This window comes from Orcinus orca, chromosome X (assembly GCF_937001465.1).
Source record: "Orcinus orca chromosome X, mOrcOrc1.1, whole genome shotgun sequence".
NCBI lineage: Eukaryota > Metazoa > Chordata > Mammalia > Artiodactyla > Delphinidae > Orcinus > Orcinus orca.
Genome location: NC_064580.1, coordinates 20,737,727 through 20,764,864, shown reverse-complemented (window position 1 = coordinate 20,764,864; position 27,138 = coordinate 20,737,727). Strand labels below are relative to the sequence as shown.

The 27,138-nt window shown below is 38.5% G+C and overlaps 1 protein-coding gene across 1 annotated transcript; it reads right to left on the bottom strand.

Annotated features, from left to right (window-relative positions):
- CXHXorf58 (chromosome X CXorf58 homolog) lies at positions 1-27,138 on the bottom strand. The gene is made up of 9 exons (XM_033411449.2): positions 26,896-27,138; positions 23,514-23,649; positions 22,418-22,517; positions 19,640-19,734; positions 19,115-19,226; positions 8,749-8,880; positions 3,760-3,989; positions 1,447-1,609; positions 1-894 (listed from the first exon to the last, which is right to left on the bottom strand). Exons 2-9 carry the CDS (start codon positions 23,627-23,629, stop codon positions 718-720), a joined length of 1,125 nt encoding a protein of 374 aa, XP_033267340.1. The 5' UTR covers positions 23,630-23,649; positions 26,896-27,138; the 3' UTR covers positions 1-717.

The window sequence follows — 27,138 nt, the reverse complement described above, 5'->3', positions numbered from 1 at the left end:
CTCAAGTAAGGTTTGATATAATCTAATAGCCTGGATCAAAAAAAATATCAATAATTTGTACTACATCAGGAATGAGAATTTATCAGTTTAAAAGGAAATTGATAAATATTACTCAAAACAGTCTTTACACTTAAAAAAATACAAAGTACAACATTGAAGCAGATGCAACATTCTGCCCCAGGTGCTTACAATGCTCAGTAATGACTAGGTATGCTATGTCATGCCTACTGTAGCAACAAATTCATTATTATTTTTATTATAACTCAGAATAGGTCAATCACAAGCTGTTCTGTAAAAAACAACATGCTACAGAAAAAAAAAAGACACTGGAGGCTGACTCAAGAGCAGCCTTTTATTCTGTGAATTCTAATATTTATGCTAAGCATGGCCTGTTCGATACTTTTTTTAAATGAAGGAAAATCACAATTGAATAAAAGTACCAGGGACGAAATACCATTTCTTGAACAAAACCATATACAGCTAGTTTGAGGGCATCTAGTTGATTTAATTTAATTTATTTAGATTAAAATTCTGTTAGTAAAAAATACTTGTACCTATGGTAATACTAAAAGGGCTTTAAAATCTGTCACACATTTGGTTAAGAGAGCATACTGAGTGCTTGTTTATGTTTTGTTTTCCTTTAACGCATATACTCATCATTTATAGACAGACAAGCAGGTTGTTGAATAACCTGGTTTTCTGTCAATTAGCTGTTCTTTAACATGATGGAGAATTATTAATATACAAGTCTTGACACCAGGCAAATAATTCCTTTTCCTCTTCTTCCAATTCGTCATCTGACATGAGCTCATTAACTTTTACAATGTCAAAGAATGGGGTGGAGAAGACCATCGTCTCGTTTTGCTTTGTACCCGGTGTGTCCATTTTCAGTTGCTAGGTAGAATTATAAATAAAAGCGAAAAGTGTTTTATATTTGGTTTTTACTATTTTATGTTTTTTATATTTGACTGTTCACACTTAGCCTCATCTCAAAAAAATATATAGCAGATTTTTAAAAAATTACAAAGTAAAACATGAATACATGTTCATTGTAAATATTCCTGCAATGTAGTATACTGAAGCCGACTTTCCACACTACAGGTCTTAATAAGTGTAAATAGAAATGACTTCCACTTTGAGAAAAGCACTATTAGCGATGTGCTGAATCAACAGTGCCAATATACAGAAACAATAGGGTTTTTGCCAACTCATGCTCATGTGGAGTCAAAATGGCTGGTATTTATCAGAATAGCTACTCATATTGTTTAAGAATTTTTAAAATATGCGTTACCAAGAGGAATGTAGCTTTATACTATCCAAGGTATATACCAAATGTATGTGTTTCATCCTTGAACTTGTAGATTGGAAAATTCTACTTAAGGAAGTAGAATTACTTACAGTTTGAATATTGTCCAAAACAATGAATTCAGTACAAGTTAAACTTACAGTTCCCGCAGAAGCAATTTTTTCTTTAGCCATCTTATAAGCTTTTTTCATTTTTTCAACTTTCATTTGAGCTTGCTCGGATCGACGTCCCAGGTGTTTAATTTGACTTTGCTGTTGGTAGGGCCGATATAAAGGTTGAAGACTTGATAAGGATGAAGGGCACCTAGAAAATATTTGTAGTATAGACAGAAAAATTGTACAAAATAAAATTTTAAATTTAAGCAAGTTCCAAATTTTATTAAAGCATCCTCTGGTAAATATATCCTAGACCTCAGTGCTTGGAGCAATACTGCACGTAAGTTTTTAGGCCAAAGTTATCATTTCTGCTTGAGTTACATAGCATAGTTCTTTGCCACTTATGAAGGTGTATAGATGATGTTTACAACAATGATAGTGAAAATTATAAAATGTTATATCAATTTAAAATCAGTCTTCTGGGAAAATACCGTGTAGTAGCCATTTGAATCTTTTTAAAAGATATACTATATACTAACACCAAAAAGTATTAAATTTCATAATGGTTGAAACAGGTTGTTTTTATCAGTGTTGGGACCAGACACAGTTGGTGCCATGCTCATAGTCCCCTTGGGCCATAGCACACACTGGCCTCACTTAGCCTGAGAGCTTTCTTATGAAAACAAGAGCCCTTGTGCAGGGAAAGGGCCCCAGAATTAATACCTCCCCTCCTAAGCTACCCTTAACCAGTGACTGATGGGTGTTGGTGTATACATATCCCAACTCCCTTCCCCTCTGTGGGATAACTTGAGTTGTGTGTTCTACACTGGCCAGGACATTCCCAGGAGAGATTAAGCTCCAGTTACCCACAGTGACAACCTGCTTGCTAACATACACTGTTCTGGCTGCCTGCTCTTCCCTGTTTCACTTCTCTACCCCTCTCATCAGTGGTTCCTGGGATCACCTCCCAAATAAACTACTCATACTCAAATACTTACCTCAGGGTTTGCTTCTGAGAGATCCCAAACTTTGAACTGCCTTCAAAGGAGCCGTTAAGAAAGTACTTTTCCCTCTTCAGTTGATTTAGAATTTGGCTACTTATTTGGTTCTTTAAGTGACTCATTCTAGGATAATCAGTAGCATGAGTCTAAATAGCAGGGAGCCTACAGTTATATATGGTGGCAGAGAAAATTACATCATTTATTTGACCTTGGTGGTAACAGAGTTAAGTTCCATATTCAGTGCTTAGACGGATGAGTTAGAGAAAATCTATTTCATGATGACAGACTGCGCCCTACACTAGGCCATCTGTCTGGCAAATGTATAGCCTTGATCATAAAATAAATGGGCTAAATTATGTTATTGGGTCAGCACCCACTCATCTCTACTCCTGAAAAAAAAACAACCAGTGTGTTTGCCTGACAGTGGGTCACCAGTGTCTTTTCATGTACTAAAGGAGTATTTTTCATTTCAAATATGACTGTGTGAAAATAGACTACCAACAGGTCCTCTTCAGTCTTATTATCTCTTTCTTTTTCTTAAGAAAAAAAGCTTAATTTGTAAATAAGATGGGCTAGGTGAGACTTGGTAATGGAAAGAAAAAAGGAAGATAACTGGTGCAGTCATAGTCTGTCCATGTTGTTTCAAATCATAATACAGTCTATTTTGCTACAACATGTTCTTTTATAATGTGAAATGGCGCACATGTTATTGGTAAAGAAGGGAATAATGTCACTGTAATTTATATGCAATTTATCCTCTGCAAAGGGAGCCAGAATATCAAGACTAGAATTATAACCTTCAGCAGAAAAGGAAAAAGTTCTCCTCTGTGCAGCATGGGCAAAGGGAGCCCTTTTGGCTGCATTCATGAAAACAAGAATGAGCACCGGCACCTAGGGCTCTCTCCGCAGAGAGGCACTCCCCCGCACACACACACGATCCACCCTTACTGCCCTCTTGCCTACTCCCTGCCTTGAGCGGTTCATGGTTCCTGGCAGGTCACACTGCCTCTCATGTCCACTTAAAAGGCCACCACATTGGCCCAGGGCTCCACTTCCATCTGCACTGTCTCGGTGCCCACTACCTGCTCTAATGAAAGAGCCACCAGATTTTCACTCTATTGTACATTTTTTATATTTGCTGTGGTGGCCTGTCTGGTGGTACAAGGTATCTTCCCAGGTACCAATTGTCCTTTTCGTTAGTGCTCTGTTTGCAAAGCTGCATAAGTCTTGAGCAATCTGCCCCAACCCCTTTTTCCCCATATGCTCTGTTATTATTTTTCATGAGCTATTTGGCAGAATGTGAACATTTCCAGAAATGCCCCTAGTATTGTAACCCCAGTGAAGGATCACTTTTTACCTAACTTGAGAAACAATCTGTAGCTGGTGCTGACGCATCTCTTCTGTTTTTGGTCTTTGTAATAGATACTTCATTTCTTTTTTTAGACGGTTTGAGATTATTCCAGACTCCGCATAATAAACTATGTCATACATTATCATTGTCCTAGGAATGTTTTCGAGATTTAATCTTCGCCAGTAGTTATTTCTGCCACCAGAAGATGCAGGGATCTTATCCAGAAGACTGGAATACTATATAGAAAAAATAACTAAGCATGATTGGCTGTGGTGTTCTCGAATGTTTTTGACACATTTCCCAAGGATCCACTCAAATATTACTTCATGCAAAAGCATTCCTTGATCCCATCTCTGAACTGTATTGGTATCTCACTTCTATGACTCTTATTACTGACTACTTGATGTTCTAGCTATCTGTGTATGTTTTAGCTCCCCTACTGTGACAAGGCAGGATCCTTGTCACACAGTATCATGCACATAGTACCACGCTCATTAAATATTTATTTAATGCATAAACACTAAATCTTTAAGGCAAATATAACTCAGATAAATTAAACTCAGGATGGGCCTGAAAATTGAAAATAGCTATGTGATCTACATACCTGGCAATACTTATTCATGACATGCTTGCATTGAAAGGACATTTGCACAAACCTTTTTAGAAATAATTAGTTCACCTCTGGTGCTAAGTGGCAAATTTCACTATTTTCATTTGGAGTATTTGTAGAAATCCCACTTTTTTTTTTTTTTTTTTTTTTTTTGCAGTACGCAGGCCTCTCATTGCTGTGGCCTCTCCTGCTGCGGAGCACAGGCTCCGGATGCACAGGCTCAGCGGCCATGGCTCACGGGCCCAGCCGCTCCGTGGCATGCGGGATCCTCCCGGACCAGGGCACAAACCCGTGTCCCCTGCGTCGGCAGGCGGACTCTCAACCACTGCGCCACCAGGGAAGCCCTCTTTTTAATTTAAAATATCAAATTAGGAATTTAAAAATATAAATATATATAATCAATTCAACCTTATAAATGTTCATTTAAGAGATAGGAATAGGGCAGGAGGAGCTACAATCCTGGCATTTAGGGTATAACACACGTACACTCTCTCTCTCTCCCTCTTGTGCTCTCGCACTCACACACATACAGGCAGTGCTCCCTTTGTATCATTTAGGCATGCACGAATTTCAATCAATCACCACCATTTAGTCAAATAAGCTCAGTCCTTCAATAACACAGTTCAAATTTCAGTTACCACAGTAAAACTGAGTTAAATGCATAAAGTACAAACTCTGCTGCTAGCTCTTCAGTCCATAGATTACTACATAAATAACAGATGTGCATGGTGATAAATGACAAATCACGTCAGTTCTTTCGAAGTGTGTCAGTGATTGGTCACTGTAGATCTGCTTTTTAGTTCACTCACAGACAGCAAAGTGTGTAATTGTGTTACCTCTTTGTCTCCCAGTGATAAACCTATATGACATTTTACAAATAAAGATAATCAAAAGAGGGAAAGGTCAGGGCTTCCCTGGTGGTGCAGTGGTTGAGAGTCCGCCTGCCCCGGTCCGGGAAGATCCCACATGCCGCGGAGTGGCTGGGCCCGTGAGCCGTGGCCGCTGAGCCTGCGCGTTCGGAGCCTGTGCTCCACAACGGGAGAGGCCGCAACAGTGAGAGGCCCGCGTACCACAAAAAAAAAAAAAAAAAAAAAAAAAAAAGAGGGAAAGGTCAAACAAAGAAAGAAAAAGTGGTAAAGCTGGAAGTGAAATTCAAATCAAAGGTAAATAGAGTTCTAGAAGAAATAGGTGACCATGGGGATGCTGACACTGCCATCATTCAAGACACTGCAGCGAGGCTGCTAGACCAATTTGGTGAAGGTGAACTTATCAACATAAATGGGGAAAATGGCACTGCTGAAAAGGGTAAAGTTTTCTCAGAGGAAGTAATGTTGGCAAAAAAGAAGCTTCATATTAAAGGAGCTCTGAAACATTTCATAACATTTAAAGTACAAAGGATAGGGAATTCCTTGGCGGTCCGATGGTTATGACTCGGTGCCCTTACTCCCAGGGCCCTGGGTTTGATCCCTGGTGAGGGAACTAAGATCCTGCAAGCTGCGTGGTGCGGCCAATAAAAGTACAGAGGATAAAATGTTGGCGGGTGATCCAAACTTAGAAAGGAGTATGACAATTTGCCAGGGCATAGAGAAGATGCTCACTCCTTATTGTAAATTATATGAGAACAAGAAGGTAAGCACTGTTTAAACTACTCTTGATAAAACGATTTTTTTACAGATTTATTGAGATTCACGTCTCATATAATTCACCTATTTAAAGTATATAATTCAATAGTTTCTAGTATATTCACAGTTGATAAGCTTTTTACAAAGAAATAAAACATTTTAAATTCTGAATGTTTCTAATGTTTTAAATTATAGTGTACTAAATAAATGTTTTGCTTTTTTCCATTTTCCTATATATTTATAACAGAGAGTAAGAGAGTTTTTAATGTTTCGATAAGATTTTTTTAAAGGCACAGAACAATCACGATTTTTCCCATTGATGATTAAGTTTGCTCTGCATGGTTTCAACTTGCATGGTTTCAGCTTTTATGGCCCTGCACTACCATGCAAAGCGAGGACTGCCTGTATATTTTATTTCCCGATAGTGGAATGGTAAAATGGGTAAACATCTCAGAACTGTCTATGATCTGCTCTGCACCTATTAGCTAGCTATACGACCTTGAGTAAGTTTTTAAAAATCTCATTAAGCTCCATTTTCCTCATCTCTTAAAGGGTCACATAATTTACAAACTTGAAGATTAAAGGAGATAATATGCATTTAAAGAGCTAAAAACAATGCTGTGTCCATAAAGGGCTCAATAAATGTCAGCGATCATCAGATCTCTCTCTTCCAATATGTCTATCTGGGAACTTCTTTCTATGACACCAATCCTTGGCATAGGGACAATCTGGAAGTATGCCACCCATGTCCTTAGCAAAGATAGCTGACATCCCCAAGCTCTACTTATTTCCTGGTTCAGTCCCCAAATCTTCAAGGTTAAGGCTCTAAAAGAAAGATAACACAATTGGGAGTCTCTAAAGCACCGCATTAATTTCATGTTTCACATGCAAGCAACTGGGTGAACAGTTAAGGCCATATATTATTATTATTATTATGAGCTAGAATTTTGGGATCCCTTGTTTCTTTAGAACTTATAAAACAGGGGTAATAATAGTACCTGCTTCTTAGGGTTGTTATGAGAATAAAAGGAGTTATTACACCAGCATTTGCTATTATTACTATTCAGGTATCTAGTTTAAGTTCCCTGATTCAGCACTGCTGTCTGACCAGTTATACAAACCAGAAACCTAGAAGCCATGTTGGACACTTTCTTTTAGCTTACCTCTCTGTCCCCAAGGCCCACTGCTTTTATTCTCTAGTTATCTCTTGCATCTCCAGCCTCACAGCCCTAAACCAAGATACCACCATCTCTCCTAAAATATTGCAGGAACCTCCAAACTAGAAGGAGGCTCTTGCTGTCTTCTAATCCTTTATCTATAATCCATTGCAGCCAGATGGGTCCCTTCACATATTAGATTAGGTCACCGCATTTCCCGAAACACTGCACCAGCTTCTCATTGCACACACAATCAAGGAAAAAAATAAACACCTTACTATGGTCAAAAGCCCTGCATCATGATCTCTTACCAGCCCTCTAGCCTGACTGCATACCACACCTTCCGTGCTCTCCCTTCTCCAGGCCCACAAACCTGCTTTCATGCCCTGCAGTTTGTCCTGCCACAGAGCCTTTGCCTGGGGTGCACCACCCGTTCAGCCGCAGACCGAGGCTGTGACACATTGTTGATTGCCTGCCTATCACCCATTTCCCTCTTCTCCCTTACTTATGGAGCCCTGATTTTTTTTTTCACATATGGAACAGACATATGCTCTGGGAAGGAAGGCCCCAGCACATGAACCATGATTGTTCTAAGTCAATCATGGGAAACGATCCCATTTCCCTTTACAGTGATTGGTTTAGGGGGAGCATGTGATCCAGTTCTGACCAATGGGACCTGAGAGGAAGTCTGTTGGGAGCTTCTGGGAAAGATTTTTCTTCTTGAGATTTAGAGAAAAAGATGCTGAGTCCTCTTCTTCCTGCCTTTGAATGTAGTTGAGAATGTGATAGTCATCTTGTTACTATGTGAAGGAAGCTGAGAGGACTGTAGTGAAGCTGACCAACAACCCTGATGTCCTTGAGCTGCGACACTAGCTATCCCAGGACGCACCTGTCCAGGGACTCCCTAACACGGGACAATGTCCTTTATTGTTTAAGCCTCTTGTGGTTGGGGATATTCTGTTCCTTGTAGCAGAAAGCATCGAAACAATAATAGACCCCTTCCTTACTAGGTCAAATCCCCGTCATGTACTCTTTTTAGCACCATGTATTTATTTTTGACTTTTTTATTGAGATAAAATTCACATAATATAAAATTTACCATTTTAAAGTATAAAATTCAGTGTTTTGTTTTTTTTTTAGTAAATTCACAATATCTATCACTACTAATTCCAAAACGTTTCCATCACCCCTGGAAAAAACCCTACATTCCTTACCTATCACTCCCCAGACACAAAAGGCCACATACTATATGATTCCATTAATAGGAAACGTCCAGAACAGGCAAATTCAGAGAGACAGAAAGCAGATTAGTGGCTGATAGGGGCTGGAGTGACAGAGGAATGGGGAGTGACTGCTTAATGGATGTGAGGTTTCCTCCAGGGTGACGAAAAGGTTCTTAAACTAGACGGTAGTGATGTTTGCACAACACTGTGAAGGTACTTAATGCCACTGAATTGTACACTTTAAAATGATACATTTTATATTGTGTGTATTTCACCACAGTAAACTGATACATGATTCTTCCTGGAGGATAGGGTCACGAGGCTTATTTTGTTGTTTTCAATATCTAAATTGCAATATCTAAATCCAAATCTAAATTCCTTACTTGCATGTAATCTTTCAGGGTGACAATATCTATTTCATCAGTTATTTTGAACTTCTGGAAAAGACGTTCATCTTCCATAATTTGATGATAAAATTTCTTTTTCCCCATTATTTTACAAGCATCAACGACAGCCTATAAAGAGGAAAAAAATACTTTTAAAATAGTAGTATAATAGCAATAACTATCAGCACACACTTTACATATTTTTTTAGACAAATGCATCAAATATTGTTCCTTTCTTCTAGTAGCTTGCTATTCAATAAAAAGACTGTATTTACAAAGAAAAGATTATATAGATTTTTAAACCACTTAAAATTTGTTTCCATAACCATATCTAAATAGTTTTAAAATGTAGCTAGAGGAGTAGCGGAGTCCACAATCCTCAGAGGACATTATTTTCCTTTAAAAAACAAAACAAACCGCTAACGTATTCATGCTGTCAATGCAGAGAAAGCTTATCTGGTTATTAAACAGGTTGCCCTAGGAACCGCAATGAAAGGTACTGGGGCCAGCTCTCTTTTATGTGGCTGTTAATATCTCGCCCTCAAATGGAAACATGTACGTTTCAGAGGGCTGAGACCTCCCTCTCCTTTAGGCTTTTCTCAGTAGCAAAAGAGTAGCAAACAAAGGTTTTTTTTTTCTCTCACAAATGTCAACATTTTCTACTCAAGGAAAGCACCTGAGAGGGCAGAGACAGAAGAATCACAGAAAACATGGAGGCTCGAATCCAGTCTGGCTGTATTTGCACCACACCCCTCCACGTATACCTATCCTTGTGCTAAGAGCAATATACATAGACTGTGAATAGAGAATTAAGTGCTTCCCCACCCTCCTTCCCACCCCCCGTAAGTATGTGCTGACTATTCTAATACATATTTATATTACATATCTGTGCTTCTGGCCACAAAGGTTATGCTTATGTGAAGGGAGACTGGCGTAGATGAAAATTCAAGCATCATTTGATTCCAGATCAGTTTCTTTTTTCCTTTGTATCTCAGAATGTGATACTGTGAAAGTATGGGAACTCTGTGTTTTAATGCTGATATAAGACTATAGAATAGTGGTTGAGACAGGACTAAAACTCGGAATCTGTTTTTACTTAACACGCAAAATAATAGCAAGCCTTAATGTACTTCTTATTCCAAGTCTCACTTTTCTTATCCAGAATATTTCCTATTTATTTCTTTATTTAAATTCCAAAGCTTAGAACACAGACACATAGGGAAAGTGAAAGAAAATATTCAAATGGTTGTAGTTTGATTCCTAATGCACTAAATCGAAGGGACAGAAACAGTTTACTAAAAATGTGATGGAACCTTCCTTTAGGCAGATCATTTTGGCTTTCCGTTTCATTAGTTTCTTTAAACACTATGCATCTAAAGAAAAGGCAGTATTGGCACATATCTCCATTATGCTTTCTTGCAATTTATTTCCTGTGGGTTCTAATTAACCATCCCCACAGTGACACTAAAGGTAAAAGCAAATAGTTGTACGCAGAACAGGTCTGAAAACCCTATAATTTCTGCCTTGCGAATTTCTTTAGAGATAACTATATTTTACTAGCTCAAGTTACTTAGAAAAGGTATTTCTTGTCAGTTCCTACTCTACTCCACTCAGCCACCACCACCAATCTCTCCAAGCCCCAGTTTCCTTATTCATACAGTGCCTCAGCTGTGTGGCTCAGATTTGTCAAGCCCATCTCAGTCTCTCAGCCAAAAAAACCCCATGCCTGGCAGCACAGGGCAGGCTTGTTGCCCACTTGTGACAGGGGTTTGAAAAAAGTTTGCCCTCCAGTGGTCAAGATGTTCTTTCTCAGACATTGGCCGTGTATGGCCAGATTCAGGAAAGTCCTTCTGGATAGGAAGGGATGGGAATAAAGAGCCCAGCCCCAGGAGAAAGGGAAGGGTGAAAACTAGGCAACGATTCCAGGTGAGCAGCCAATCAGACTAGGATTCAAGAGGAAGGTTCCATTCTTGGTGGGCGACTCAAAGGGTCAGAGGCGGGCATCTCTAAATTTGACTCCTCCCCTGATAGCCATCATCACTCCCCCACAGCTCTGCGGCTACCTGCTGGGCAAGATCTACAGTTAGGCTTGTCAAGCAGATATATGTAGAAGTGAAGTCTCAGTTCTGGCCCGGACGAGCCTCTCCAAGTTCCAGCTTCCACACAGGCAAAATGGGAATGACATGTACCTCATCAGAGTTATCAGGGGGCCATATAAGAGAATGTATTTACCAGGGTTCCTGACACAGAAGTAGTTAAGAGCATGGGCTCTGGAGTCAGGCTCACTGGGTCTTCATGTCAGTTCCTTCACTTTGTAGGTGTGAGACCTTAGGCAAGTTACTTAGTCTTTTTAAAATGAAGACAATAACAGAATCTACATTCTAGAGTTTATGAGAATTAAATGATAATGCACATTAAATGTTTAACATCATACTTGACAGTGCTCAATAAGGGCTGCTATTATTAATAACGTTTTTCCTTTTTACATAAATGCCCAATCCTCAAAAAGAACAGGGATCTTCAATTTAAAATAACAATTACTGGATGTTCATGTTTAAGAATTGTCAATTACCCAGAGGTGTCCAGGTCATGGGGGAGGGCACCTTTAGGACAGTGCTTGTCAGACTATATTGTGCCTAGGATCATCTGGGGGTCTGGTTAAAATGCATAGGCTAATTTAGTGGGTGTGAGGTGGGGCCTGACAGCCTGCATTTCTAATAAGCTCCAGGGGATGCCATTGCTGCAGGTCTGCAGACCACACTTTGTTTATTTTATTTTTTATTTATTAAAAAAAAATTTTTGTTTTAAATTTTTTTTATTTTTATCTTTGCAGACCACACTTTGAGTAGCAAGGCTTTAGGATATTCTAAATATAGTTGGTGGACTACAATAGTGACAACCCTCTTTAAATAAGCATAGCTCTGAAAATAGATCATCAAAGTAGGTAACTGAATTGAGATCTCTTTTTTATACACATGGTTATCCAATTGTTCTAGCACCATTTAAACTGCCTTCACACCCTTGATGAAAAGCAACTGATCATATATATGTGGGTCTATTTCTGAACTGTCTGTTCTATTTCATTGATCTACATGTTTGCCTTTTTGCCATCACTACACCGCTGGGATTACTATAGCGTTTTTTTTTCTTTATATTTCCATTCAACTTTTATGTATTTTTTTTCCTTATTAGTCATCAATTTTATACACATTAGTGTATCCATGTCAATCCCAATCTCCCAATTCATCCCACCACCTCCACTCCCAGCCGCTTTGCCCCCTTGGTGTCCATATGTTTTTCTCTACTTCTGTGTCTCAATTTCTGCTCTGCAAACCGGTTCATCTGTACCATTTTCTAGGTTCCACATATATGCATTAATATACAATATTTGTTTTTCTCTTTCTGACTTATCTCACTCTGTATGACAGTCTCTAGATACATCCACGTCTCTACAAATGACCCAATTTAGTTCCTTTTTATGGCTGAGTAATATTCCATTGTATATATGTACCACATCTTTATCCATTCGTCTGTCGATGGGCACTTAGGTTGCTTCCATGACCTGACTATTGTAAATAGTGCTGCAATGAGCACTGGGGAGCATGTGTCTTTTTGAATTATGGTATTCTATGGGTATATGCCCAGTAGTGGGATTGTTGGGTCATATGGTTATTCTGTTGTTAGTTTTTTAAGGAACCTCCATACTGTTCTCCATAGTGGCTGTATCAATGTACATTCCCACCAACAGTGCAAGAGGGTTCCCTTTTCTCCACACCCTCTCCAGCATTTATTGTTTGTAGATTTTCTGATGATGTCCATTCTAACTGGTGTGAGGTGATACCTCATTGTAGTTTTGATTTGCACTTCTCTAATAATTAGTGATGTTGAGCAGCTCTTCATGTGCTTCTTGGCCATCTGTATGTCTTCTTTGGAGAAATGTCTGTTTAGATCTTCTGCCCATTTTTGGATTGGGTTGTTTATTTTTATAAGACTGAGCTGCATGAGCTGTTTATATATTTTGGAGATTAATCCTTTGTCGGTTGATTCGTTTGCAAATATTTTCTCCCATTCTGAGGGTTGTCTTTTCGTCTTGTTTATGGTTTCCTTTGCTGTGCAAAAGATTTTAAGTTGCATTAGGTCCCATTTGTTTATTTTTGTTTTTATTTCCATTACTGTAGGAGGTGGATCAAAAAATATCTTGCTGTGATTTATGTCAAAGAGTGTTCTTCCTGTGTTTTCCTCTAAGAGTTTTATAGTGCCCGGTCTTACATTTAGGTCTCTAATCCATTTTGACTTTAGTGTATGGTGTTAGGGAGTGTTCTAATTTCATTCTTTTACATGTAGCTGTCCAGTTTTCCCAGCACCACTTATTGAAGAGGCTGCCTTTTCTCCATTGTATATTCTTGCCTCCTTTATCAAAGATAACGTGACCATCTGTGCCTGGGTTTATCTCTGGGCTTTCTATCCTGTTCCATTGATCTATATTTCTGTTTCTGTGCCAGTACAATATTGTCTTGATTACTGTAGCTTTGTAGTATAGTCTGAAGTCAGGGAGTCTGACTCCTCCAGCTCCATTTTTTTCCCTCAAGACTGCTTTGGCTATTTGGGGTCTTTTTTGTCTCCATACAAATTTTAAGATTCTTTGATCTAGTTCTGCAAAAAATGCCATTGGTAATTTGATAGGGATTGCATTGAATCTGTAGATTGCTTTGGTTAGTATAGCCATTTTCACAATATTGATTCTTCCAATCCAAGAACGTGGTATATATCTCTCCATCTGTTGGTATCATCTTTAATTTCTTTCATCAGTGTCATAGTTTTCGGCATACAGGTCTTTTGTCTCTCTAGGTAGGTTTATTCCTAGGTATTTTATTCTTTTTGTTGCAATGGTAAATGGGAATGTTTTCTTAGTTTCACTTTCAGATTTTTCATCATTAGTGTATAGGAATGCAAGGGATTTCTGTGCATTAATTTTGTATCCTGCAACTTTACCAAATTCATTGATTAGCTCTAGTAGTTTTCTGGTGGCATCTTTAGGATTCTCTATGTACAGTATCATGTCATCTGCAAACAGTGACAGTTTTACTTCTTCTTTTCCAATTTGTATTCCGTTTATTTCTTTTTCTTCTCTGATTGCCGTGGCCAGGACTTCCAAAACTATGTTGAGTAATAGTGGTGAGAGTGGACATCCTTGTCTTGTTCCTCATCTTAGAGGAAATGCCTTCAGTTTTTCACCATTGAGAATGATGTTTGCTGTGGGTTTGTTGTATATGGCCTTTATTATGTTGAGGTAGGTTCCCTCTATGTCAACTTTCTGGAGAGTTTTTGTCATAAATGGGTGTTGAATTTTGTCAAAAGCTTTCTCTGCATCTATTGAGATGATCATATGGTTTTTCTCCTTCAATTTGTTAATATGGTGTATCACATTGATTGATTTGCATATATTGAAGAATCCTTGCATCCCTGGGATAAATCCCACTTGATCATGGTGTATGATCCTTTTAATGTGTTGTTGGATTCTGTTTGCTAGTATTTTGTTGAGGATATTTGCATCTATATTCATGAGTGATATTGGTCTGTAATTTTCCTTTTTGTAGTATCTTTGTCTGGTTTTGGTATCAGGGTGATGGTGGCCTCATACAACGAGTTTGGGAGTGTTCCTTCCTCTGCAATTTTTTAGAAGAGTTTGAGAAGGATGGGTGTTACCTCTTCTCTAAATGTTTGATAGAATTCACCTGTGAAGCCATCTGGTCCTGGACTTTTGTTTGTTGGAAGATTTTTAATCACAGTTTCAATTTCATTACTTGTGATTGGTTGGTTCATATTTCCTATTTCTTCCTGGTTCAGTCTTGCAAGGTTATACCTGTGTAAGAATTTGTCCATTTCTTCCAGGTTGTCCATTTTATTGGCATAGAGTTGCTTGTAGTAGTCTCTTAGGATGCTTTGTATCTCTGCGGTGTCTGTTGTAACTTCTCCTTTTTCATTTCTAATTTTATTGATTTGAGTCCTCTCCCTCTTTTTCTTGATGAGTCTGGCTAAAGGTTTATCAATTTTGTTTATCTTCTCAAAGAACCAGCTTTTAGTTTTATTGATCTTTGCTATTGTTTTCTTTGTTTCTATTTCATTTATTTCTGCTCTGATCGTTATGATTTCTTTCCTTCTGCTAACTTTGGGTTTTGTTTGTTCTTCTTTCTCTAGTTCCTTTAGGTGTAAGGTTAGATTGTTTATTTGAGATTTTTCTTGTTTCTTGAGGTAGGCTTGTATAGCTATAAACTTCCTTCTTAGAACTGCGTTTGCTGCATCCCATAGGTTTTGGATCATTGTGTTTTCATTCTCATTTGTCTCTAGGTACTTTTTGATTTCCTCTTTGATTTCTTCAGTGATCTCTTGGTTATTTAGTAACATATTATTTAGCCTCCATGTGTTTGTGTGTTCTACGGTTTTTTTCCCTCTAATTGATTTCTAATCTCATAGCGTTTTGGTCAGAAAAGATGCTTGATATGATTTCAATTTTCTTAAATTTACTGAGGCTTGATTTGTGACCCAAGATGTGATCTATCCTGGGGAATGTTCCATGCACACTTGAGAAGAAAGTGTAATCTGCTCTTTTTGGATGGAATGTCCTATAAATATCAATTAAATCTATCTGGTCTATCGTGTCATTTAAAGCTGTGTTTCCTTATTAATTTTCATTTTGGATGATCTGTCCATTGGTGTGAGGTGTTAAAGCCCCCTACTGTTATTGTGTTACTGTCGATTTCCTGTTTTATAGCTGTTAGCAGTTGCCTTATGTATTGAGGTGTTCCTATGTTGGGTGCATATATATTTATAATTTTTATATCTTCTTCTTGGATTGATCCCTTGATCATTATGTAGTGTCCCTCCTTATCTCTTGTAGCAGTCTTTATTTTAAAGTCTATTTTACCTGATAGGAGTATTGCTACCCCAGCTTTCTTTTGATTTCCATTTGCATGGAATATCTTTTTCCAACCCCTGACTTTCAGTCTGTATGTGTCCCTAGGTCTGAAGTGGGTCTCTTGTAGACAGCATATATATGGGTCTTGTTTTTGTATACATTCAGCAAGGCTGTGTCTTTTGGTTGGAGTATTTAATCCATTCACCTTTAAGGTAATTATTTATATGTATGTTCCTATGATCATTTTCTTAATTGTTATGGATTTGTTTTTGTAGGTCCTTTTCTTCTCTTGTGTTTCCCACTTAGAGATGTTCCTTTAGCATTTGTTGTAGAGCTGGTTTGGTGGTGCTGAATTCTCTTAGCTTTTGCTTGTCTGTAAAGCTTTTGATTTCTCCATCGAATCTGAATGAGATCCTTGCTGGGTAGAGTAATCTGGGTTGTAGGTTCTTCCCTTTCATCACTTTAAGTATATCATGCCACTCCCTTCTGGCTTGTAGCGTTTCTGCTGAGAAATCAGCTGTTAACCTTATCGCAGTTCCCTTGTATGTTATTTGTCGTTTTTCCCTTGCTGCTTTCAATAATTTTTCTTTGTCTTATTTTTTGCCCATTTGATTACTACGTTTCTCGGTGTGTTTCTCCTTGTGTTTATCCTGTATGGGACTCTCTGTGCTTCCTGGACTTGGGTGGCTATTTCTTTTCCCATGTTAGGGAAGTTTTCAACTATAATCTCTTCAAATATTTCCTCGGGTCCTTTCTCTCTCTCTTCTTCTTCTGGGACCCCTATAATGCAGATGTTGTTGTGTTTAATGTTGTCCCAGAGGTCTCTTAGACTGTTTTCATTTCTTTTCATTCTTTTTTCTTTATTCTGTTCTGCAGCAGTGAATTCCACCATTCTGTCTTCCAGGTCACTTATCTGTTCTTCTGCCTCAGTTATTCTGCTATTGATTCCTTCTAGTGTAGTTTTCATTTCATTTATTGTATTGTTCATCTCTGGTTGTTTGTTCTTTAATTCTTCTAGATCTTTGTTAAACGTTTCTTGCATCTTCTCTATCTTTGCCTCCATTCTTTTTCGTAGGTCCTGAATCATCTTCACTATCATTATTCTGAATTCTTTTTCTGGAAGATTTCCTATCTCCATTTCATTTAGTTGTTTTTCTGAGGTTTTATCTTGTTCCTTCCTCTGGTGCATAGCCCTCTGCCTTTTCATCTTGTCTATCTTTCTGTGAATGTGGTTTTTGTTCCACAGGCTGCAGGATTGTAGTTCTTCTTGCTTCTGCTGTCTGCCCTCTACTATAGCATTTTAAGTCTTGGAATCAGGTAGTGTAAATAGTCTAATTTCGTTCTTCTTCTCCAAAGTTATTCAGGCTATTCTACATCCTTTCACTTGTTTTTGCTTTTGTGTGTGTGTATGTGTGTGTGTGTGTGTGTGTGTGTGTGTGTGTGTGTGTTTGTAAATACATGAGAAATGCTGTTGGAAAATGAGAAGGAAATGAAACTAGAATTGGATATAAGAACGAGGGAAAAGATGGAACCAAAAAGAATTGGTGAAACTCCCCTCCTTCATAAATGAACTTAGATTAAACATCTGAATGGACTACAACTGACTTATTTCTTTCACATGGAGAAATAAATAAACTTAGTAAAGTTGTATCAGTTTGCTAAAGACACAGTGTCTACATTCAAAGAGCAAAAAAGTTGAGTAAACTTAAAGTGAGAAAATTTCCATTTCTACAGGCTTTCTATTAACTATGAATCCAAGAATTGCCAGAATTTGTTTTCAACCTGAACTAAAGGAAAAAGGAATCGTAACCTGTTCTCTCCAAGTTGGGTATGTTCTGATCATTTGTAACCCCTTATAATGTTTAGTGAAAAACTCAAACTGAATAGTATAATCACATTTTAAAAATAAGAATGAAAATATTTAAAATATATTTAAATAAAAATATATTTTTATGGAAAAATATGTGCAATAATATGTGTATTTTTATGGAAAAATATGAAGCATACACAATAAACTATTAACAGTGATCACCCAAGGTGAATGAAAGTTGCAGCACAAAGAAGAAAGGCATAAAGGCATATTTTCCTTTAAAAAAAAATCTCTGTGCTATTTCTTTTAACAGTTACTTTGTAATTAAAATAAAATTTAAGTTATTATACAGCATTTTAATGAATTTTGATATATACACAGTGCTTTCCAGTCATGGCCTCTAAGGTTCTCATTTGCTCCAGCCTGGGCATAGCAGGGTCTGCCAGGAGCTGTCTTGGGAAAATTTCAGTTCCTAAAAAAGCCACATTATATAACCTCAGAAAAGCAACAGTTGATGAAATTTTATAGGGACAACTATAAGCTTATTCTGTAGATAAATGTGGCATGAATTTATCTCTGGAATGGAGAATAAACATCTACTTTCCCATTTGAAGTCATTCTATACAAATGAACAAATATTAATGTTTCTGAAATACCATATTCCACATGAAACCACTAGTCCTTTTGATACATTTCTGAAACCAAGCTAAATTTTCTCTGATATTGCCTGAGAAGACATAGAAAAGCAGTCTCTTTTCCTTTTCTAATATTCTTCAGAGAATATATGCTGCACATGCTGGATCTGGTCAGAAACTGCCAGGCTGTGTGGTCTTCTATCCTGAATACATGCCATTACTGATGATTTCAGGTGGGTCATACTTTTCATGTAAGATATTTCCAGAAGGCTACAAGAAAACAACCTTTGATATGTGGTTTATAAAAGGCTAAATATGAGAATGTACACATTTTCTCGACTATAGTCATATATAAGGGTCAAAGGAATAAAACCTATGCTGTAGATCCTCACTATTAAAAATGTGGTACATGGATCAGCAGCAGTGGCAGCTGCTGGGAGCTGGTAGAAATGCAGAATCTCAGGACCCGTCCCAGATTTACTGAATCAAAAACTGCATTTTAATAAGATCCTCAGGTGAGTCCTATGCTGTAGACACAATTATGATGAATATTCACGAAAGTTAAAAGTATGAGAACTCATATAAAAAAGGATAAACGTTTTAAAAGTTCCTTTTCAATACTCTAGCACACTTTTTCTAAACATGCTACCAGAATCAAAGAAACAATGATAAAATACCATTAAAACAAAATTGCATAAATGTTCTGCATAATTAAAAAGCCCTGACCAACAGGCCACTGTAATGCATTATTAGCAAACCAAAATTTTCATACAAAGAAAACTGATGGGTATATTTTAGGGCCTTATATAAGAAATTCATTCCAAATATTTTTTTAGCTAATAAACAGAGTCACTTTGAAACATGATGCTTAAAAAAATACTACCTGCTTGCTGGGCTGTTTAATGGTGAAATAACATAGTCTGTATACTTTGAATGCAATTCAGATACCACATAGATGTTAAAAAGCTAAATTAACACAAACTCTACATCATGAAACATCACCTCACTTGACGGCTTTAGTAAATTTTTTCCACTGAAATACTTGTAACCAAGGCCTTCAGTATGAAGAAAAATTTTAAACACGATGAAAGGTGGAAATGTTTCGCCACTAAATCTGAAATAAAGACCAAAATTAGTCATTTGGCATCAGGTTTGGAGCTGTCACTTCTCCTCCTTGTACTTAAGATCATTCACATATTTTTTTGCATGCAGGGTAAAAGCTATACCAGAGCATAAAAAGAACTGGTCATGAAACGGATCACAGAGTATGAAAGAGCCACACTTTGGCATGTGTGCTCACAGTTATTCTCATATGTGTGTCAGACTGAACACATCATGAGAGATGAGAGCTACTTTCAAGGCAACATTTGGCCCAAGAGTCATGCCTCAGTTTATTCACATAATAAATGTAAATAAGAACAACACATTCACTTTGTAATTACATATGAGGACTTAAGAAAATAAATTTCTAAGATTCCTTCACATTAACGAAGCACTGCTTGAAGTAAATCAGCATAAAAACATTACCTGAATCTAACTTTACACTTCAAGCAAGGATCTTTAACAAGCTCAGCCTCAAAAGGGCTCACTTTCTTCAAAATTTCACGTGTCACATGATGTTCCTGAAAGAGATGATGGTGCTATAAATGGAATGCGGTACCCTGCCCAGGCACAATCTATTGAAAATAACAGAGGGGGCATGGCAAAGTGACAGTACACCAGAAAAACGGAGCTGGAGGAATCAGGCTCCCTGACTTCAGGCTATATTACAAAGCTACAGTAATCAAGACAGTATGGTACTGGCACAAAAACAGAAATATAGATCAATGGAACAGGATAGAAAGCCCAGAGATAAACCCACACACATATGGTCACCTTATCTTTGATAAAGGAGGCAAGAATATACAGTGGAGAAAAGACAGCCTCTTCAATAAGTGGTGCTGGGAAAACTGGACAGCTACATGTAAAAGAATGAAATTAGAACACTCCCTAACACCATACACAGAAATAACCTCAAAATGGATTAAAGACCTAAATGTAAGGCCAGACACCATCAAACTCTTAGAGGAAAACATAGGCAGAACACTCTATGACATAAATCACAGTAAGATCCTTTTTGCCCCACTTCCTAGAGAGATGGAAATAAAACCAAAAATAAACAAATGGGACCTAATGAAACTTAAAAGCTTTTGCACAGCAAAGGAAACCATAAACAAGATGAAAAGACAACCCTCAGAATGGGAGAAAATATTTGCAAATGAAGCAACTGACAAAGGATTCATCTCCAAAATTTACAAGCAGCTCATGCAGCTCAATATCAAAAAAACAAACAACCCAATCCAAAAATGGGCAGAAGACCTAAATAGACATTCTCCAAAGAAGATATACAGATTGCCAACAAACACATGAAAGAATGCTCAACATCATTAATCATTAGAGAAATGCAAATCAAAACTACAAAGAGATATCATCTCACACCAGTCAGAATGGCCATCATCAAAAAATCTAGAAACAATAAATGCTGGAGAGGGTGTGGAGAAAAGGGAACCCTCTTGCACTGTTGGTGGGGTAAATTGATACAGCCACTATGGAAAACAGTATGGAGGTTCCTTAAAAAACTAAAAATAGAACTACCATACGACCCAGCAATCCCACTACTGGGCATATACCCTGAGAAAACCATAATTCAAAAAGAGTCATGTACCAAAATGTTCATTGCAGCTCTATTTACAATAGCCAGGACATGGAAGCAACCTAAATGTCCATCGACAGATGAATGGATAAAGAAGATGTGGCACATATATACAATGGAATATTACTCAGCCATAAAAAGGAACAAAACTGAGTTATTTGTAGTGAGGTGGATGGACCTAGAGTCTGTCATACAGAGTGAAGAAAGTCAGAAAGAGAAAAACAAATACCATATGCTAACACATATATATGGAATCTAAAAAAAAAAGAAAATGGTCATGAAGAACCTAGGGGCAAGATGGGAATAAAGACGCAGACCTACTAGAGAATGGACTTGAGGACACGGGGAGAGGGAAGGGTAAGCTGGGACAAAGTGAGAGTGGTAGTGTATATATGGACATATATACACTACCAAATGTAAAATAGCTAGCTAGTGGGAAGCAGTCGCATAGCACAGGGAGATCAGCTCGGTGCTTTGTGACCACCTAGAGGGGTGGGATAGGGAGGGTGGGAGGGAGGAAGATGCAAGAGGGAAAAAAATTTTTTTAATAAATAAATTTAAAAAATAAATAAAGCAGTGGGTCTGTGGGTCAGACAGTGAAAAAGTGTACACATTTCTCAGAGTTTATCATTTTTTTCAGAGCTGCTAAAATTCGCTTAATGTGACTATTACTAATTATAGATTACTGTAATCACAGGTGATTTTATTAGGAGAACATTTAGTACTATATGAAAGAAGACTTAATACTCTGCCAGCGTTGCCAGAGTTGTTTGGGGAGTGGGGGGATGTGCACCTTTTTCTTCGTTTCTTTGTTTTTATTCAAATAGGACTATATTATTCATAATGTTCTGCACTTGCCTTTTCACTAATGAGATATTTTAGCTATTTTTCTATTGCAGATTCATATGCAAGGCTGCAAGCCTTAACAGTAGGAAAGCACCAACATTTATTTAACCAGTATCCTATCGATGGACATTATAGGGTTTACTTTCTTTGCTGTTACAAACAATACTGCAATGAAACTGTACATAGATTGTAGAATGGATTCCTACAAGTGAAATTGCCGGGTGGAAGGCAAAGGCACTTTTAATACAGAGATTTTTAGTGCTAGAAGATCACTGTCTCACATCTTCAAATAAGAAATAGATTAAAAAAAATCATATTGGTTTCAGAAAAAGACACAGTAGTTACCCATGTTAAAAGTAAATCCAGGGCTTCCCTGGTGGCACAGTGGTTGAGAGTCCGCCTGCTGCAGGGGATGCGGGTTCGTGCCCCGGTCTGGGAAGATCCCACATGGGAAGATCCCACATGCCGCAGAGCGGCTGGGCCCGTGAGCCATGGCCGCTGAGCCTGCGCGTCCGGAGCCTGTGCTCCGCAACGGGAGAGGCCACAACAGCAAAAGGCCCGTGTACCGCAAAAAAAAAAAAAAAAAAGTAAATACAGAAATATTCATTTAGAGTCAACCAAAGAAGAAATCCCATAACCCCATGCAATATTATTAGATTCAAATAGACGGGATTTTAAAAGGTTATATATTCTTTCTTTATTTAACACACCTTTTACCTTGATAAGTAATTATATCTGTCAGAGCAAACAAAAAGCAAAATACATACCGCTGCACAAATTGTACACTTAAGGAGTTGAAACATTGATTTGTCAAGATGAGATAACCACACTCTCTGTATCCTGTGAGCTGAAATATCTTTATTATTTCTGAAAGGAATAAAAAGAGCCTAAGATTTGTGAAGTAGTTTTCATTTTCCTAAAATCTTGGGGAACTCTGGATTTATGCTTCCTCCTCTTGCATCTCCCCATCCTCCACCCTAAGACTGACCTAATGAGGAACATTTGGATGTGGTAATTAGAACTGGTCATCTGCCGAATCTAGTCAGAATGAGGATAAGAAATGCTTGAGAATATTTCCCTTGAGATTAAAAAAAATCCTGGCTAAAACTTTATCATCAAAAAAATGTGCTTTCTAAAAACATCCATGACCTAAAATGATTCCATTATAGTTCTTAAAAACACTGTCCAACTAGTTCAAGTGCTAAGAAAATAGAATGTAGAATAGTTGAAGTTACAGTAGGCCCAAATTTTCTTCTGGGACCGGATGACCATGCCCTAGAAAAAGAAACTCCCTTCTCTGATCTTTGTTTGAACCAGGCTCATCCCAGTTAGGTCAGAGCATTATTCTACTTTTGATCATGTCCCAGCCCTGGCAGATAATAGGGATCTCACTCTCCAAGAACTGCCCCCCCACCCCATCATTACCCCTCACAGGGCTACAAAGAGAGGTAGGTACTCCTGTATAATGCCACTGTTGACTGGCAAAGTGCAGACTACAAGATGTAGAGTAGAAAAGGCCTGAAGTATGGAAACAGACCCTTGAATACTAGCTGATGCCATTTATTAGCTGTTTAGCCTTCTGCAAATCAGTTACCTTGTTCCAGTTGCTACTTCCTCACTTATAAGATGTAATAACAAGACTGCATCACAGGGTTGTGTCAGGATCAAAGAGATGTGTGTTAACATGCTTTGTCAATTATGAAATACTATAATTATAATTATTATTCAATTCACAAGTATTTTTAAAACACACAAAAAACCTCTAATTTACAAAACAAGAAGTGTTTGATGTTAGCTGGGTAAATACCATACGGAAACTGTCCAGTTGTGGAAGATGATACCAGGCGAAAAATGGCTACTTACTGTTGTTTTCCCTTTGTCTTTATAGCATTTGACAAATGTACTTTGTGACCTTTTCCCAAGCGTGGACTATCTGATTTGGGGACACCAGTAACTGATGTCTTTGGGGAATGACTCATTTTCCTCACAATGAAGTACTCTGAAATACATAAATTAAACATTTGAGGTCACAATCTATGTTATTACACTGTTTGGATGAGACTCAAGTGCCATTATGATTGTTGTGCTAATTCCAGAACCCCTGAAAAAGGAAGGTTTCATAGATCTCTTTTTTTTTTTGAGTCACTAGTAACACTTTTTTTTTCTTTTTTTTTTTAACATCTTTATTGGAGTATAATTGCTTTACAATGGTGTGTTAGTTTCTGCTTTATAACAAAGTGAATCCGTTATACATATACATATGTCCCCATATCTCTTCCCTCTTGCGTCTCCCTCCCACCCTCCCTATCCCACCCCTCTAGGTGGTCACAAAGCACCGAGCTGATCTCCCTGTGCTATGCGGCTGCTTCCCACTAGCTAGCTGTTTTACATTTGGTAGTGTATATATGTCCATACCACTCTCTCACTTCCTCCCAGCTTACCCTTCCCCCTCCCCGTGTCCTCAAGTCCATTCTCTATGTCCGCGTCTTTATTCCTAGATCTCTTAATGTTGCTTACATTCTTTGTGTACTACAAATATTATGAGGTATGTGGGAAAGACAAGTGGATCTATCCATAGCCTTCTAACTTGTCTCCCTGTCTGCAGTCTCTTCCATCCTCCACACTGCAGCTGGAGTTAACTTTTCAGAGCAATAATCCAACCTTATCACTCTTCAACTTAAAATCTTTCAGGGACACCTCATTTCCTCCAAGCTAAAGTCCAGGCTCCTTAGAATTGCATTCAACTCTTTTCACAATCCAGTTCCATTCTTTCTCAAATCTCAAAATATCAACTTTCCACTAGCATTCCTCTCTATACTCTGTGAGAACAAGAACTTCTTGCCAAAATCAATGTTTTACGACTCTGTGCTGCTGATCATGCCATTTCCTCTACCTGGAATGACTTCCCTACCACCAGCAAACATCAATTCATCCTTCAAGACCCCAGCTAATTGATGCCTCTTCCCTGAAGTTTTCCACTATCTTTTTTCCAGAACTACTGACTACTGTCTCCAAGGTCCCATAATACTGTATATGTTTTTCTTTTACAGTACTTCTCGTATTGTATCATAATTTGGTTTCTTGGCTGCCACCCCACAAGCTTGTTGAAGGCAGGAGGCATTTTGCTAACCATGGAATCCCCAGTGCCTATCAGAGTGGAGGGTTTTTACATGCTTTCCAAAAACTTTTCATCCTGGTTTTACCATGGAATAGCTGTGAGACTTTGGGCAAGTCCCTTAAACTTTCAGGAGCTCAGTTCCCTCCCTGGTAAAGTGAGAGGACATGTAGTAAGTGATCTGATTTCATTTCTGATTTTCTATCCTTTGACACATTACTCCAATTTGGAAGCAGCTGCCAAATTCTTAGTCACTGCTTAGTATCTTGTACTAAACCAGGTCCTCTTTATCTTTTCTTTTGGTGCCATGGACCCCTATGGACAAACTCCTTCTACGAACTATGTTTTTTAAGACACATAACATAAACTATATGGGATTACAAAAGACTCCAATTATACTGAAATCATTGTCAAAACATTTTCAAAAACAAAATTATAGAAATGTGTCTTCTTTATGCATTAAATAATACGAGAGTGCTAATAATCACTGTACTTGTGAAGTGGTAATGAGCAGAAACGATATTTCAAGAAATCTGCCGTGACTGTAACATGATATGAAAATACTGTGCTTTCTATGGATGACAAAGTCACAGGTGCTGCTGATACTACTGTGTTTTGTTACCTACACTATAATTGAAAGAAATGCTAAAGTTCAGTTAGACGTTAGTGAAAATAAAATTGCAATTTTTCCCCAAGTTCATGTACCCCCTAAATTAAGAATTCCTGCCTTAATTTATCACTTATAAGTCACACTTTTATATGCATACGACATTTCATTACTGATGCAGAGCCTTCAGAGTCTCCTTAATATTTCTCCTTAGGGATGGGGATGTGGATGGCTTGGAATACACTATTCTCTCGAGAAAGAGAAAAGCATTCCTTAATATCCAGGAGCTGGGGCTTCCCTGGTGGCGCAGTGGTTAAGAATCCACCTGCCAGTGCAGGGGACACGGGTTCAAGCCCTGGTCCAGGAAGATCCCACATGGCACAGAGCAACTAAGCCCATGCACCACAACTACTGAGCCTACGCTCTAGAGCCCGCAAGCCACAACTACTGAGCCCGCGAGCCACAACTGCTGAAGCCCGTGTGCCTACAGCCCGTGGTCCGCAAAAAGAGAAGCCACCACAATGAGAAGCCCGCACACCGCAATGAAGAGTAGCCCCTGCTCACCACAACTAGAGAAAAGCCCACGTGCAGCAATGAAGACCCAATGCAGCCATAAATAAATAAATAAATAAATAAATCTATATTAAAATAAAAATATCCAGGACCTGGCCTGGCACTGACAGCTGGGCTTTAGTGTTAACCCTGGCTTCCTAACACCACCGAACCCAGAGCAAAGCCCTGCGTCCTTGAACCCGCCCCCAAATCACCCAACCAAAGCCCAAATCCTAGAATAAATCTTTCTAACACCCTCTTACTGAGATTCCCCACTGTTTCCCAAGGTGTGCGTTTTCCTAGCAGCAACAAGAAAAAAACCCAACTTGTTCAACTACAGATGTGTTCTTAGTGGTCTTTGGCTGGAGGGCAGTGACACAGCACCACAAAAATCCCCCCAATCTTCTGGATGCCTGCCTGGATGGGCTTACACTTGCCATAGGGTTAGAATATAAAATACAGAATGAAATATAGAACACTACCCTATTATGAGCCACTGTAAGAATTGTTTAGGTGAGATCACAGGCTTTAAAGGCCGACAACTTAGATTGGATCCAGACTTCCCACTTTCCTTCTGTGTGGCCTTGCACATATTACTTGTCTGTGCCTCAGTTTCTTCATCTATTAGATGGGAAGTAATAATCGTGCCCACCTACTTGGGTTGTTGGAAAGAGAAGACGACTATGGACAAGGAGTTTAGGTCAGAGCCTGGCATATAGTAAACGCTATTGGTGGTTGCTACTCTTGTTAATAAGATAATTATTGTCATTACTACTTATTTCTACTAGTATTAAGGGACAAACATTTGATTCCCAGTGAGGGACAGAAGCTTAAGCATTTTCAAGAGGAAAAAAAATGTCAGGTCTTTCGAGATTAAATGACGTGGCAAATTAGTTAAAATTTAAAATCTTAGAAATGTCCAGCCCAGAGTAAAACAACAACAACAACAAAATCCCCACAAAACTAAAAACCTTTTGTGAGGTAAATCCAGGCCCCAGAGGTCGGCGGCTGCGGCTGCTAGGCTTTCGAAGCCGCCCGAGGCCTGCCGAGCGCCCCCGCCCGGCGGCCTCCGCACACACGATTCTCAGCCCACACCACTGGGCGCCCAATCGCAACAGCGAAGGCCGATTCCCAGCGGGGCGCGGGGCCGGGACCTCCCTCCTTTCACCCCCGCGTGCCGCCCACACTGAGGTGGCGCTTTCCCGCCGCCTAGC